The sequence below is a fragment of the Poecilia latipinna genome, unplaced genomic scaffold (genome assembly GCF_001443285.1).
Source record: "Poecilia latipinna isolate Pla-1442-1.1 unplaced genomic scaffold, P_latipinna-1.0 Scaffold1831, whole genome shotgun sequence".
Lineage (NCBI taxonomy): Eukaryota > Metazoa > Chordata > Actinopteri > Cyprinodontiformes > Poeciliidae > Poecilia > Poecilia latipinna.
Window position 1 is genome coordinate 42,180 of NW_015114447.1, and position 14,654 is coordinate 56,833.

The 14,654-nt window shown below is 36.8% G+C and overlaps 2 protein-coding genes across 4 annotated transcripts in view; one reads left to right on the plus strand and one right to left on the minus strand.

The window, feature by feature from the left end:
• LOC106934602 (transmembrane protein 163-like) overlaps positions 1–4,956 on the minus strand; it is a 47,129-nt gene extending 42,173 nt beyond the window's left edge. The window contains exon 1 of the mRNA XM_015014598.1: positions 4,181–4,956. Coding sequence (XP_014870084.1) covers positions 4,181–4,382 — 202 coding nt within the window. The 5' untranslated portion in view covers positions 4,383–4,956. The remainder of the gene's footprint in view (positions 1–4,180) is intronic.
• A 3,640-nt stretch (positions 4,957–8,596) lies between these two features.
• Positions 8,597–14,441, plus strand: acmsd (aminocarboxymuconate semialdehyde decarboxylase). Of its 3 annotated transcripts, XM_015014594.1 has the most exons (10): positions 8,597–8,841; positions 10,319–10,363; positions 10,883–10,979; positions 11,068–11,117; positions 11,480–11,716; positions 11,824–11,917; positions 12,153–12,248; positions 12,419–12,591; positions 13,650–13,748; positions 13,899–14,441. In XM_015014594.1, exons 1-10 carry the CDS (start codon positions 8,785–8,787, stop codon positions 13,959–13,961), a joined length of 1,011 nt encoding a protein of 336 aa, XP_014870080.1. In that variant the 5' UTR covers positions 8,597–8,784; the 3' UTR covers positions 13,962–14,441. The 3 variants fall into 3 exon arrangements, with proteins under 3 accessions (XP_014870080.1, XP_014870081.1, XP_014870082.1); XM_015014595.1 differs by lacking the exon at positions 8,597–8,841 and having other exon boundaries at positions 10,883–10,974; positions 13,899–14,440; XM_015014596.1 differs by lacking the exons at positions 8,597–8,841; positions 10,319–10,363 and having other exon boundaries at positions 10,375–10,974; positions 13,899–14,440.
• The last annotated feature ends 213 nt before the right edge of the window (positions 14,442–14,654 follow it).

The window sequence follows — 14,654 nt, forward strand, 5'->3', positions numbered from 1 at the left end:
GTATAGCCAAAATGACTGGATTTTTATATAAAATATAAAATCAAAGCTATGAAAATGGGCCCTCTGATTTTTACTGTCCTCTCGTTGACCTCGACCATTTACTGAAGCTCTACTGCATCTAATTCCTATGAAGATTTTAAAAATCCAAAGGAAAAAAAAAGAATCACATGCCTCCAAATGGGATCTTAGATCTGCTCTGATCTGGTGGCCTCTGGCAGATTAAGTAGTAAAGGATTGTTTACACAGAGAAATATCAGAGATGAGACTTAGATTAGAGGAAATAAATATTTCAGTTTATAAAATACAGGTTTTATAACTGCTTAGTCTGCAGGACAAAAAAGTAGTTATTGCAAAAACACCACTAATATCTGAAAAAGCCATTTAAGGCCTGCAGGTTTAGTGTTGAAAAACCAACCTGTTTGCTTGGATTATGTATTTTGGGAAAAAAGAAAAATTACAAGAGACTCTCATCAGTATGATGGCACTCAAATGATCTGTCATTGCCTAAAGCTAAGTTTTGGTTTGTTAGATGTAAGAATGGAGGCATTTTATATAAAACTGTAGAGTCATGTTACAGTATTTGAACATATTTTTCCAGACAAAGAAAATAGCACTTTTTTTTATCAAATACATCTAAGTTATACTTCCAATAAAGATGCTGAATACCTTAAATACTGACTTTATAATCAACCATTTGATCTAGACCATTTGTAACACCAAACTTCTCTTCTTTAACTTGTATAGACAGGATTTAATAAAAGTTATTCTTGAAATATTAAAGACTATTTTGGTGATGGACTCCACAAGGAGGCTGAAAATTCATTGAGAAGATATAAACTTGGTAAAATTTAAACTGTCCAGCCTCAGCGTGTGTGTGCGTGGGTGTGTATGTGTTAGAGAGGGGAAGTGAGACAGCGTGGTAAATCACTCTGCTCACATGATTCCTGGCTGGAAGAACAGACAGAAGGCATGTGTTCGACATCTATTCACAACCCACATCTCTCTGTGACTCATGCACAGGTTTCTGCACACTCTTCTGAGCGCAAGTGTGTGTGTGTGTGTGTGTGCGTGTGTGTGTGTGTGTGTGTGTGTGCATGTGTGTGTGTTGGCATTTTGTCTTTGTCACACCTTTACCCAAAAAAAAAGAACATCAGGTCAACGTGGTGAATTAATTTCACTGAGACATGAGTAATTAAAACAACTCAAGAGAAGTATGTAGCATTATTTACACTTCCGTAAAACTAAGAAAACTAATCAAAACCTTGATTTAAATTAATTTACCATGAATAGGTGGAACAATCAATCAGATTTTATGAACTGAATTTGCCATATTTATGTCAGAGGAATTTCTCAACATTTTTATGCTAAACTGTCTTTATTTGCAATGACTTGCAAAAACAATTGTGATTATAGTCACATTTTTCACAAACTGCCATTTTATTGGGACTCTATGGGATAGGCCAACTAAAGTAGTCCATTATCATGAAAATGAAGAAAATTAGATATTGTTTTGCATCTTTAAAAAAATAAAAAAATATTGACAAAATATAGGAGCAGCAAGAAACAATCAACTGTTGAAAGAAAGCTACTGAAGGAATTAGCCCTATTTTTAAGTTACAGCAGGTCATATAGACGACACAGCAGACATGTTCAGAGTGGATGAAGATAAATACAGAGCGATCCTGGAAGAAAACTTATTAGAAACTGTAAAAGATTTAAGAATAAAAAGAAGGTTTGGTGTAAACCTCTACTAAGTATTGAGTTGATGTGATTTGTTGACGTCTGCACTTGGTTTTGGAGAACTGACCACAGGTTCTCATCGAGGTTGCGATCTAAGGTGTTTCCTGGCCACAGCTCCAAAATGACATTGTTTGGTCACTGTTGCCTTTGACACAGGGATCTGGGTCCATTCTCATCTGCTCTGTTTAAACCATTTTAAGTGAACTAAAGTTCATTTATCTAGAAAGTCTGGTTTGTTTGCAGAGGTGTGAATGGATAATCAAACTCTGATGTGGACTCTAGTTCACCTACAAAGATCAACATTCTGTCGCTCCCTCTTCAATAAAAGAGGCTCCTGGCCTTCGATTAGGAAAACTGGTCTGGAAGCTGCAATATTTTTAGTGGCAACCTTTAGCTACAAGCTGATAATGGCTTCACATTGTTCTTTGGACGGAGCTACTTCTTTGTCACTCCTTTACATAAATTGTTCTGCTAATAAGATCGATAATAGCAATTTAATCTGGAGTCTTGCACAGCTTCACTCGTGTTTATGATATGACTTTATATATATTAGGTTAACTCATCATTTTTGGCCAGAGCAACACTCCAGAGGAAATGAGTTTTCTCAGAGAGTCAATACCTTCTCCTAATAAATCTCTTTGCAATAAATTAATTTGGATTTGATCTCTTCACAGGATAATGCAAAGTAATCCCAACGTTTGTGTCACTTTCAAATGGTGCATGGGTCACGACAGAATCTGTGTAGCTTGGTGTAGTTTTTAAAATCCCAGTACAGTCAGATGGATGGGTTAGGATGTTATTAAACGAGAATCTGTTATTTAATTCTCATATTTTTATATCCCATATATTGTTTTTTGAACAGAATATTTTGTAGAGTTTCTCAGCTGGGAATAAGCAGGTGGTGTGTATAAATTAAAAGTAACTATAATCAAAGTCTCTAATATTTAGTAATAAAATACTGCGTGACGTCTAGGCTAGTTGGAGGTTTATAGTCAGGCCTGAGAAAACCCTGCAGATGATGGGGCAAAGTCAGTCTCGTCAGATGTCTTAGATTTAGTAGGCAGTATATTTTTCTAAGCCAAAAGTCTAAATAAAGAAAATCTGAGGGTTTGCTTTTCTTTTTAGTCCTCTGATGGATCGGTGGCCTGTCAGAGGTGTACCCTGTCTCCTGTTCAGTGTCAGATAGACTAAGATTCACATCTTTCTAATACCAAAAATAAAACGGAGAATGGTTTGAGGACGTTGAGCAATGTTTCAGCAGCTTTGTCAACTTTAAGTAATCAGTTTTCAAAGATTGCAGAATATTCTCAGTTGGACTTAAGTCCACAATTTGATTCAGCCATTCTAACACATGAATATTTTAATTTAAATCACTTTGTTGGTGCACTGGCTCTATGGTGACGGTCATTGTCCTGCTGGACGATGAACCTCCACTGTAAACTGAAAGTCTTTAACAGCCTGATGGGTTTTTTCTAGGGACTTCCTGTATTTACCTCCATCCATCGTCCCAATACAGAAAAACATGACTAATGTCAGCAGATTACATGAGCCTCAGTGGAACCTCACCTAATGGTGGTTCAGCAACAATTCACTTCAGTTGAAATTATTTGTGAAAAATTCTCCTATTAGTAAATATTCTTTGCAGCTTGGGGAGCTGAAATTCCAAGCCGCAAAACTAGTTGTACTGGATTTTATTTAAGGGTACAGGAGTAAAAGGAGACCAAATATAAATGCATGCCACAATTCTCAGATTTTCTTTTGTGGAAAACAAAATCAAAAGCAATGCATCATTTTTCTTCCACTTCATAATTATGCACCGCTTTGTGTTGTTGTCTCACATTAAATCCCTCCTTAACACATTGTAGTTTGCACTTCGATAAGGAATGAATGCAGATGCACTAAAGGGGTTAAGAAAATGCAAATGCAGGTGTGAGGGTTTGGTCTGTGTGTGCCTTAAGGGATGGCTGGGGCTGGGGCTGGGTCCCTGCATGATTCCCACTGATACCTGACGCTCTACACACACATCCGAGGCTAAATCTGACAAAAACAGCTGTAATGAATGAATGAATGAATGAATGAAATGCTAGATTACATTTTTTTAAAAGCCTTAAACTCCATGTGTAGAACTGCTCCAGTGTGAATCTTGCTGATGTCTGACTATCATACATTATTCAAAGAGCACACCGAAAATATCTGACATGGATAAAAATAACCATCCTGTCTCCGTCATATCCCCCCGTTCCCCCTTCTCCCTCTCTCTCTCTCTCTCTCTCTCTCTCTGTATCTCTCTCTCTCTGCCTCTCGCTCCCTCTCTCTCTCTCTCTGTCTCTCTCTCTCTCTACCTCTCACTCACTCACGTACATTCATACACAGACATCCCACCCAAACAGAAACCCAACAACTTTTAAAACCAGTTAAACATCCAAACATAAAAAGTTACCTTCTCCGTCCACATTGTCGGTAATCTTCATCTCCTGGTTGACTGTGAAAGACTCCGGCTCTGTGGGGGTCTTGGCTTGCTGCTGCTGGTGGTTGGTGAAGCCATCCGCGGCGCACTGGCCGTTCCGCACTGTGGCCGGCCAGGGATCCACAACCGTCGGCTCCGGGACGGGGCAGGACTCCTGGGTCACCTGGTCTTCCATTGTTTCTGCTCCTGTTTTGTGCTCAGCCTCTTGGAGTCAGAGGAAAAACGAAGATGAGGCTGGATGGAGGGGGGTGGGGGGGATAAAGAAAGAAAACTGTTCACACCGGTCCGTTAGGTGCAGCGGCCATCCAGCGCGCCCAATATGCCACCGGTTCCGAAGAGAGATTGAGAGAAGAGATGGTGATCAAAGAAGCTAAGAGGTAAAATAAGGGTTTATCTCTAAAGCATGAGAAGTAACTCCCTCGTTGAGATGTCAGCCGTGCAGGCTCGGTGAAGACCTCCTTGTCTGGCTGAAGCAGTAATTTATGGTTAGATGCGATGATGCGATAAGCTCAGATCTGCTGTGAATCTGGCAGGCGGTGCCAGTAAGTTGGTTCCCCTCCTCCTCTTCCTCCTTCTCTCCTCCTCTCATAACTGAGCATCTGATCCCCGTTCTGAGGCAGAACTCAACCCTGATAAGTAATCATCTACTTTGGGTCATTTCGCATTGGAAGACCAGACAATTAAAACGATGTTTGGTTTAATATTTCTGGCTGCAAGTCTGTAGCTTTCAATATACGAGCCACCTGCAAACTGTAAGTCAGATGGGAGAGTTTTATGTGCCAGCACAAACATGAGCCCTAACCAAACTATGAGCAGGAAACGCAGAGTCAGCATGGAGCACAGCCAACCAAGAGGTGTTTGTGCCTCATAAACAACTCCTTATCTGGGTAGAATGCAAAAAAAATGTGCAAAATTTAATCAAAAACTTATTTTTTTTTTAGTTCACGAACTAAAGTCTTACTATTTAGATTCATTACATAATAATTTGGATGTTTTTTTGATACTGAAATGTAACACACTAACACAATCACATCATTGCTAAAGAGAAAAAAAGCTGCTGTCCTTATGACCAATTTAGTGGAAGGAAAAACTGTGGTACCAAAGATTCACAAGCATGCACAACATGGCTACCTGCAGCTATTGTTTGTAAAGCAAAGCCTATTTAATTTTTTTTTTTTACAATTACCCAATACACCTATGTAACAACTACATTAGAAACCATCATTGACATTAAAATCTTGAGTTCCAATTATTTTAATGGAATTAAACTGTGATTTCTATTGTCTGTAAAATCTTTTTGAAGCAAAGTTAGTTTTTGCATTCAGAATCATATGAACATCTTCTGTTGCTCTCACTTTTTAGTTTACAGCTTGCAAAGAGATATGAATCCAGTTTGACTACTGAGTAATAACATGATATGGTTTAAATAAACGTAACTTCTTCTCAGAATTTTGTCAACTGATATTGTTAAATAATATTACAAAATCTTTACACAAAAAATAGAATTGTCCAAATCAAACTGAGATTAAACTAGAAATAAATATTATCTTTACCAAACTTGTAATCTACTGAAGTAAAGTTGGCACTTATAATTTTTCACAACATTAATGTGGCAAATTCATGGACTGTTTTCAGGAAGTGATATTGTATAACTGCGATATTATTTCCTAAGGTGTTGTTAATGTAAATGTGCCTCAGCCTCTGAAGGAACTTTGCTTTGACAAAAACCAACAAACAGTCTCTGTCAGGAATTTGTTTTCTTTTATCAGAGGCATACATGTATTTAATTTTGGGGTTTCTAACAACATATTGAACCATTATCTTTTCAGGTTTAAATTGTAATGCTTCTAAGAATATACTGTTCCAGCTGATAAGAAAAATGGTGGCACAACATCACCTCAAGTCAAAACAAGAGGGTTGAATCTCCGAGACTGGATGTATTCCAACACACAGCCAGGTGCTTCCGTAGGAAAAAAAAAACAAGTGTAATACATTATTTCTGATAAGAATACTGTCCAAGTGTTAAGCCTGATCATGCCAAAGGTGTTTACGACTACCAAACTTTGGTTTCTCTAAAATTGGTTTTAATTTTTCAGATTAGGAAAATAAATTTCATTTAATTCAGGATAGTCATGATTTTCTTGAACGTTTCATAAAATAAGTGCTGAAATGTTTTTGTTGCTAAGCAGAAAACCTATTTATACCACAAAATGAGATTCACAAAAGGACAAAACAAGTTTGAACATTTGCACATGATGAAGGATTGGATGGTTTTAGTTTTTGGCAATTTCATTTTCATTTGCAAATTAATCAAGTTCTCTAAAAGAGCTAATACCAGCAGCAGTTTCAACTAGGTAACATTTTAGTGATTTCACAACAATAATAACAAAAAGAACTGGCAAAGAAAACCCATCAAAATCCAGTTAAAAACAAGAGAGAAAATTTTAAATTTATGCTACGTGAGATTCTGATTCATGTCAATTAAAACTTTGGCTTTTAACAGAATTTGCTAACCACATTCAATCTCAATCAAAATTCATGTTTGAATCAGTTCCATTTATAGTGATAATTGTGATTCAGTCACATAGAGTACAGTTTAATCCTAATACAGTGCAATCTAAGCCAGTTGATTATATAAAGTTCTGGGAAGAAAGCAAAGCTGATTGCAAACATGTGGAAACAATGGAAAGAAAAGAAATTTCTCCGTTTACACCAGAAGACATTTCTTAGGACCTCCCACATTTTTTTATATGAATCACATTCCTTTCTTAGGGCAACAACAGGGGTTGTCTCAAGAAGGATATCCAACTTAAAACATTTGAAGAATTATTGTACAGCACAATTAACTGATTTAAAATTATTCTGAGACATCTTTAAACCCCTGACCACGCCTCTATTTGGTTTCATATAGATTAGAGTATAATTTTAGCACTTTTAAGTTGTTTTATATGAGCTGTTCTTATTTGGCGTCTTTCTTTTATATTTTTATATACTTCCATTCCTTTTCAAATATCCATACACCTTAGATAAGTAGACAGGCTTTCAAAGAGAATCCATGTAGCCATTCCTGCATGTTGTTTATCTACAAATCAGCGAAAGACCACATTTCACAAAGTATGGACCAAATGTGAACCGTGATCCCACAAGAAGCCGTTGAATGATGACGCAGAACAGCAGATACACCGTGTCCCTGTCTAATTCCGTTCTCTATCCTTGGAAAGTTTATTTTAAAACTTCTAATGAGCTCCTCTGTGACAGGACAGAAAACCGTTCCCCCCAAAATAAAGTGAGGATTGTTTTGCATCCATTGCCTCTGGTTTCTTGAAGTTTATAGCCGTCACTAATGAGATGGTGGCATCAGGCACATGAAAACACCACTAAGTGGCTGAACAGCATGTGAGTTGCAATCAACTACTCCTGTGTCAGTAAACAGCCGTCTGAAGTGTTAAATAACACATTTATCAGTGACAAGGCTTTGTTTAGTCGTCTTTTAACAATACTACTGGTTATTAATCTTGTTAAATGGGGACAATTTTCCATGAATAAGCATGAAAATACATAGACTTGTGTAACAAGAACAGACTTAAATGAAATAGGATAGATCTGAAAATGGCTCTTTAGACCTTAATGATTAGTTAAGTTATTAACTAACTAATCATTAGTTAGTTAGAGAGCTAACTATATATATATATATATATATATATATATATATATATATATATATAGCAACAAATTATTAGCACTTTTCTTGTTTTTTTTTTAATAGAATAATTGTATTGAATGTTCACAACAGAACCTCACTAAAAGTATCAGTCATAGTTTTTAATAATAGTTGGTCAGTGGCATAAATGGCAAAGGAAGTAAATAAAACATTTGACCATCATGTAAAAGTAATCTACCTGGTCATGGTGTAACAGAATACTGTGACTTTCTCACCACTACTATAAAAACAGCATCGCATCAGAAGAACCACACACATTTCAAAGACTTTATGTCCCAATAAATGTTGTTCTTTCATGTTCCGATATATGTAACTCGTTGTTTTCTAAATAAAAATTGAACAAAATAGAAAAGAGTGTGCATGTAAATATTTCACATTTTCTGTTTTTTTTTTTCATTTTAAATATTTTATTGTGTTTACAAACCTGTCAATTAAATTTAGAAATTTGCTTAGTCTTTTTTCCCTTCTATTTGTTTCTTTCTATTTGTTTATTTTATCTAAAGCAAGTAAATATTTCAGGATGTAAACATTAAGACTGTGTATTCCAATACACAAATTAATCCCCACAGAAAAATAAATGCTCCCTTTACAACACTGAAATTAATTTGTTGCTGCAATGCAAACAATGTTTTTAGGTTTATTAGTAGTAGTAAAGATATAAATTTATGATCGTACATCCCAAACTACAGTTCAGTCATACAAATGCTTTGACTTTAAGTAGATTGGGACTGGGTAATAAATGACCAGCCTGCTCCAGCAGTCATTCACCTGCCAGTCATCGATTTCCAGCTGAGAGCAGGAAGTGAGCATTAGCACAGTTTTTGAAAGGTAGCTTGTGTTGGAAGTAGACTTAAGGATGAAGGTTGATATTCATAATCACATTTTACCAAAGGAATGGCCCGACTTAAAGCAGGTAGGTGCTCTGAAATATAACCTCACAAGGGAGTGTTTTACAGCTTGAAGCCTCAACGTGAGTAAATCCACAAAATATGCTATAGAAATCTCATGCTGGGCATTTCAAATCCCATTTAGTGTATATGCTTCTGTATCTGTATCACTTCTGTTAGGTCAAATTAAGTGGCAGGAACACAAAATTGATCTTGTTTTCCCACTGACATCTTACAAGGAGATTAACAACTCACACCATAAATCTGTGCTCTCTGTGGATGGTTAAACTTTAATCAATAAGCGCTGGCCTTGGTTTATCTGTTCCTGCTCTCACGTCTTTGTTACGCTGTCTGCCGGCCTCTGCTAATGATTTGGTACAACAAGTGCAGGCCACAGAGCGTGGTCTGCAGCTTTGTCTAAAACGTCTACAGTAATCTCTATTGTTCTTTCTTTCAGCCTTCTTTCTTACTATTCTTTTAAATGCTTAGTGTTAAATGAACTCCACCTACCAATGCCAACAGTAGCATAAATTACTTTAAAATTATACAGAGAGCCTTAAGAAAAGCACAGAATAATTGTAAAATTTGTATAAAAATCAGCTATGTAGTAAATGTAATAGGTTTTAAATAAATAAATAAAAAACTAAATTTGTAAAATGATAAATATGCATTTAAATGTTACTTTACATAAGTATAAGGCTGTACTTAGTGTTATTTTAAACTGCACAGGGAGAGATTCATTATACACAGAAGGGAATATTCACATGTTGGATTGTGAGGAGCTGCATTCCCGATGAGGCTTCAGAAAAGTACACAGCTGATCTGCACTTGTGTTAATGAAGCTTGGCTGCACTGCTCACATGGATCACTTGCACTTTCATTTGTATGTAAGAAGCATCAACAGCCTCAGATGGCATTCACTTGCAGTTATTTTGAGAAGGTGGAGCAGATGCAGGACTACTGCTGAACCTCCACAGATGGGACAAACGATAAGGGCTTTCAGAGGAGCTGTGCAAGTCATACTAAACCTGTTCACACACTGATCTTTTGTCAAGATAACTTAGATTGTCAATTGCACAGCATACAGTAGAGTGGGCATGAATGCCACGATGACTTGGGTGTTTTAAAAATGTATTTGAGAAGTATTTTCTGTTTCAGTCCACTTTAAAAGCAACAATTGGAAGCACAATCCACACAGGGATAAGGTTATACAAACAGGCACACAGAATCCAAATAATATTTTATCAAATTCTTTTTTGGACATTGCACTTCTATCACATGCTTTGTATGAAACCATACAATATACAATCCCGTATGCCATTTTTTTAAACTAATTTGGATGAGAGAAGATTCAGAATACATTTTACTCAGGCCCAATTCATTTGTTTTTTTTTATTTTTGTTTCAAGCAGTTACAGTCATTGTGTCACGAAAAAGCCTGAGTGTATTAAAGTGTTTTCCAACTGTATGACTATCAGTAATCGTATGTGTTTATGTCTTGCAGAGATATGGCTATGATGGGTTTGTTCAGCTGCACCATCACTGCAAGGTGAGTCACTCATTTTTATGTGCAGACAGATAAAACAAGGGCACAGGGACAGGTCTCAAATGCTTACTTTGCTGAGAACGCAGCAGGATCATACTGGAAGCTCCCCACCATAACCACCCCTCATGCTGGCCAGCACACAGCATGATGCCACTGCATCACTGAATGATTCACTTTGAGCACAACTGAGAACACTGAAAGCTGCGGTATGAACTGGAAGTTAAACTTTATTAACCAGAAAGTCACTATATTTATTTTTAACCGTTTAAAATACCAAAAATAACAGTGATGCACGTTTGTTTTTGTGTTTAAAGATGTAAGAGGACTCTAGAGATCTTTGGGTGCAGATTCACCCAGAGAGAGAGCGTTTCAAGAAGGAACTCACTGCTGCTATCGTGTGGTCATACTTAAAAATGATGTTAAATCCTAAACCTCTATGCAGAAACATAAAACTCTGCACTACATGTTATACTCCACCGTAAATGCACACAAGTTGTAGTTGATGTTAACGCTGCGTTTCAGGGCGAAGCAAACATGATGAAGGATGGAAAGTTGTTCCGAGTGATTCAGGAAAACTGTTGGGATGCGAATGCTCGCATCAAAGACATGGACAAGTACGGTGTGTTCACGGGGATCAATGACCCGGCACTTGTTTCTGTTCCATCCCAATCTTTTCTGACCATCATGTTCCTGTTTATGGTCCGCAGGTGTTACCGTTCAGGCCCTGTCGACGGTTCCTGTGATGTTCAGTTATTGGGTCAGTTCTCACTGTTTTTGTGTGAATTTATTTTAAAAGGTAGAACATTTCCTTCCCATATTTGTAAGAGAACCGAAGCAGATTGTACAGCACTTTCACATTAAGCACTTTCTGAAAAAGTATTCATTCAATCACAATCTTGAATTATTTGTTATTAATCAACACAAAATAGTGCATTATTATAAAGTAGAAGAAAAATAACACATGGTGTAATTTGGGGGGGTTATAATTTTAATTCTTTTGCCGAAAGTCAACACTTCTTTTACAATGTTTTCGAGGGGTGTGAATATTTTTGCAAGTCACTGCAAACTTGTCTGATTTCACTTTCTCCCAGTTTTACTGAGATTTTTTTTTAACTGTAGGCCAAACCTCATGACACATTGGACCTCTGTGTCCTTTTAAACAACGATTTGGCCCAGACGGTGCACAGTCACCCTAAGAGGTTTGTGGGGCTGGGTACGCTGCCCATGCAAGCCCCTGACCTGGCGGTGCTGGAAATGAGGCGGTGCGTGAAGGAGCTCGGCTTCCCTGGAGTGCAGATCGGATCCCACATCAACAACTGGGACCTGAACTCTTCGAACCTCATTCCCTTCTATGCTGTGAGACATAAAACCAAAACACACTCAGAAAATAATATTATTTCCACGTTCACTGCGTCTTTTTTGCAGCATCGTTACTGATTTCCCAGTATGTGTCTTGCATGCAGGCTGCAGAGGAGCTGGGCTGCTCCATTTTTGTCCACCCATGGGACATGCAGACAGATGGGAGGATGGCTAAGTATTGGCTGCCCTGGCTGGTGGGTGAGGAGATTGAGCAGAAACAGGAAACTTTGTTTGGTCAACAATGTGAAACAACCCAATACAACTTTAGTAAATGATAAAACATTGCAAATCATTATCACTGCATTTCTAAACAGTGGGTTTCAGCAGTATGTTTGACACAACCTGATCAATGTTCCACTGAATTTAAAACCCTTTTTAAGTTATGTTCAGTATGTTTTTTTTATTATTTTAATTGCTCTCCTCTGCCTGAAAGGCATGCCAACCGAGACAACCATGGCTATTTGCTCAATGATATTTGGAGGTATCTTTGAGAAGTTTCCAAAGCTGAAAGTCTGCTTTGCACATGGAGGTACAACACCAGATAGCTTGTATTTTTCTTTTATTTATAAGATTAATATCACCTCTGAATAAGATGGTGAAGTATCATATTTTAAGTGTTTCCTCTGTGCTTAGTGTGGCATCAAAGGAGCCTCTCTGTGCTTTTGTTTGACCTTGATGTGTTTGTTTATTTGCCCACAGGGGGCTCTTTTCCGTTCACTGTTGGCAGAATCGAACACGGCCACAAAGTTCGTCCTGACCTGTGTGCAGTTGACAACACAATCAGTCCACGTAAATACCTGGGCTCTTTCTACACTGACTCATTGGTTCATGATCCAATCTCCCTGAAGCTGCTCGTTGATGTTATTGGAAAAGTAAGTTTGAACTTCTCATTTCATTAACATATAGATGTGTTGTCGTTTTTTTTACCATTAACATGAAAGTAAAATTATCGATTTTGAGTGTGTAGTGTAAAAATAACACTTTATTAGTTATTGAAGTGAAGTCAGTTTAATTTTGAACCTGATTCAATGTGTTTGGGTTTTTCCACCTGGCACTGAGCTATCCAGATATTTAAGACCAGTAATAGGGGAGGAGAGCTAAATATTCTTTCTTTGTGTTATTGCATCTCCAATGTAACATAACATTTTGATTGCTAGATTGAAAAAGTGGGTGAGATTCTATCAAAAATGTAGTAATTTGGTTTAAATCATACTTGTCATGCCAACTATGTTTCAGCATTTATGAATGTGAGCAGACAAACATCAGATCTGGGGTCCCTCAGGGCTCCTTACTCCGACTCCTTTCAATAAAAGAAAAAATCACCATGCTCTCCTGACTTCAGTGACAGTGTTACGTCTCCATGTCCATGTTGATGACACACAGCTTTATATTTTTGTTAGACCACATGAATAAATTACTTTTTTTTGACAAAGTACAGAGAAACAGTGAAATTAAGAATATATTTCCCATGAGGTGCAATCAGTAAAAACTACACCACATACACTACTAGATACAAAATTACACACACTGTTATGTACTAAACTAAATCTAAAATAACTACCAGGCACACATTCATATCATATATGTTAGGAACAAGTTAATGTTTGTTAAGGAAACTTATTGCAGTGAAGATGAAACTGTGAAGTTTTTAATCCGTTATATCTGAAACATCTACCAGAGGGTAGGAGATCAAACAGGTGATGATCGGGATTTAAAATAATTTAGTTCAACCATATGACTACACTACATTACAGTCATTGTCTGGATCCATAATTTCAATCAATAGCTTTTTTAGAATTTTCTACATGCAGGTTAATGCCAAAAATCACAGTTTTTATGTCTCACAGACCCTTTAGAAGTCAATCCCCAACTATTCTCAATGAAAACCATTAATTATTTCCTATCTAACCTGATTGTACTGGTTTTCCAGGATAAAGTAATGCTGGGAACAGATTATCCATTCCCACTTGGCGAGCTGGAACCCGGGTCACTCATTGAGTCAATGGATGAGTTTGATGGAAAACTGAAGGTATTAAAATGCTTCTTACAAAGAATACTCAAAGGAAGTTCCTAAATATTTCAAATATAAGAAGGAAGATCTAAATGAGTGTTAGGTAAAGAAATGAAAATACCATTTTCATATAGTCTGTAGATTGATTTCTTTCTTTTTTTCTTGCAGGACAAGTTGCTCGCTGGAAATGCACTGGAATTTTTGGGACTAAAACGAGAACAGTTTGTGTAGTACAAGAGTTTGCAGCCTGTGGTTCCAGAGCCAACTGACAAGATTGACTAAAAATGCTGAATCAACTAATGTTTTTAAATATAGAAATAATAACGTGGGATTTTTAGCAATTTTCAAAAGTTTTGTAAAAGTTAAACTTTAAAAAAAAAGTCTTAAACTTTTTTGTCATAAACAGTGTGGTTCTGCAAAATGAAACTTATTTTGGATAAGATTCCACAGATTCTACTGTTTTTCTTTCAATGCAGTTTATTTTGTATCTTTTGTAGCAGGAAGCATATGTTTGAAGAAGCTGGTTGCAATTTCATATCTGTTTTTTATTGTTTGGAAGCAGATGTTAGAATGGACCAGAGAGTACTTTAAAATTATTAAAAACTTGATTTATAGCTGTTGGGAGCACAGATTTTTTTAAAATGATGTATGAAAAGCACCAATTTCTTATTGTATTTGTGAAAGTGAACCAAAGGAACAAAAATAAATATTTTTACTGCTTAATTGGACTCAAAGCAGTAAAAGATCTATCTATCTATCTATCTCTCTCTCTCTCTTTCTCTCTCTCCATATATATAAAAATATATATGTGTGTGTATGTGTGTGCGCGTGTGTGTGGTCAAAACTGGACAGAATTATTCTACACAGATTGAAGATGCTTTGACACAGAGTTTATGATTTGTGTAACCTATGCTTCATGTGAGC

Bases quoted from the DNA above. Each gene is read 5' to 3' on its own strand.
- acmsd (XM_015014594.1), top strand. From the start codon at position 8,785: ATGAAGGTTGATATTCATAATCACATTTTACCAAAGGAATGGCCCGAC. The intron at 8,842-10,318 runs GTAGGTGCTCTG...TATGTCTTGCAG, and splicing joins AATGGCCCGACTTAAAGCAG to AGATATGGCTATGATGGGTT. The intron at 13,749-13,898 runs GTATTAAAATGC...TTTTTCTTGCAG, and splicing joins AGTTTGATGGAAAACTGAAG to GACAAGTTGCTCGCTGGAAA.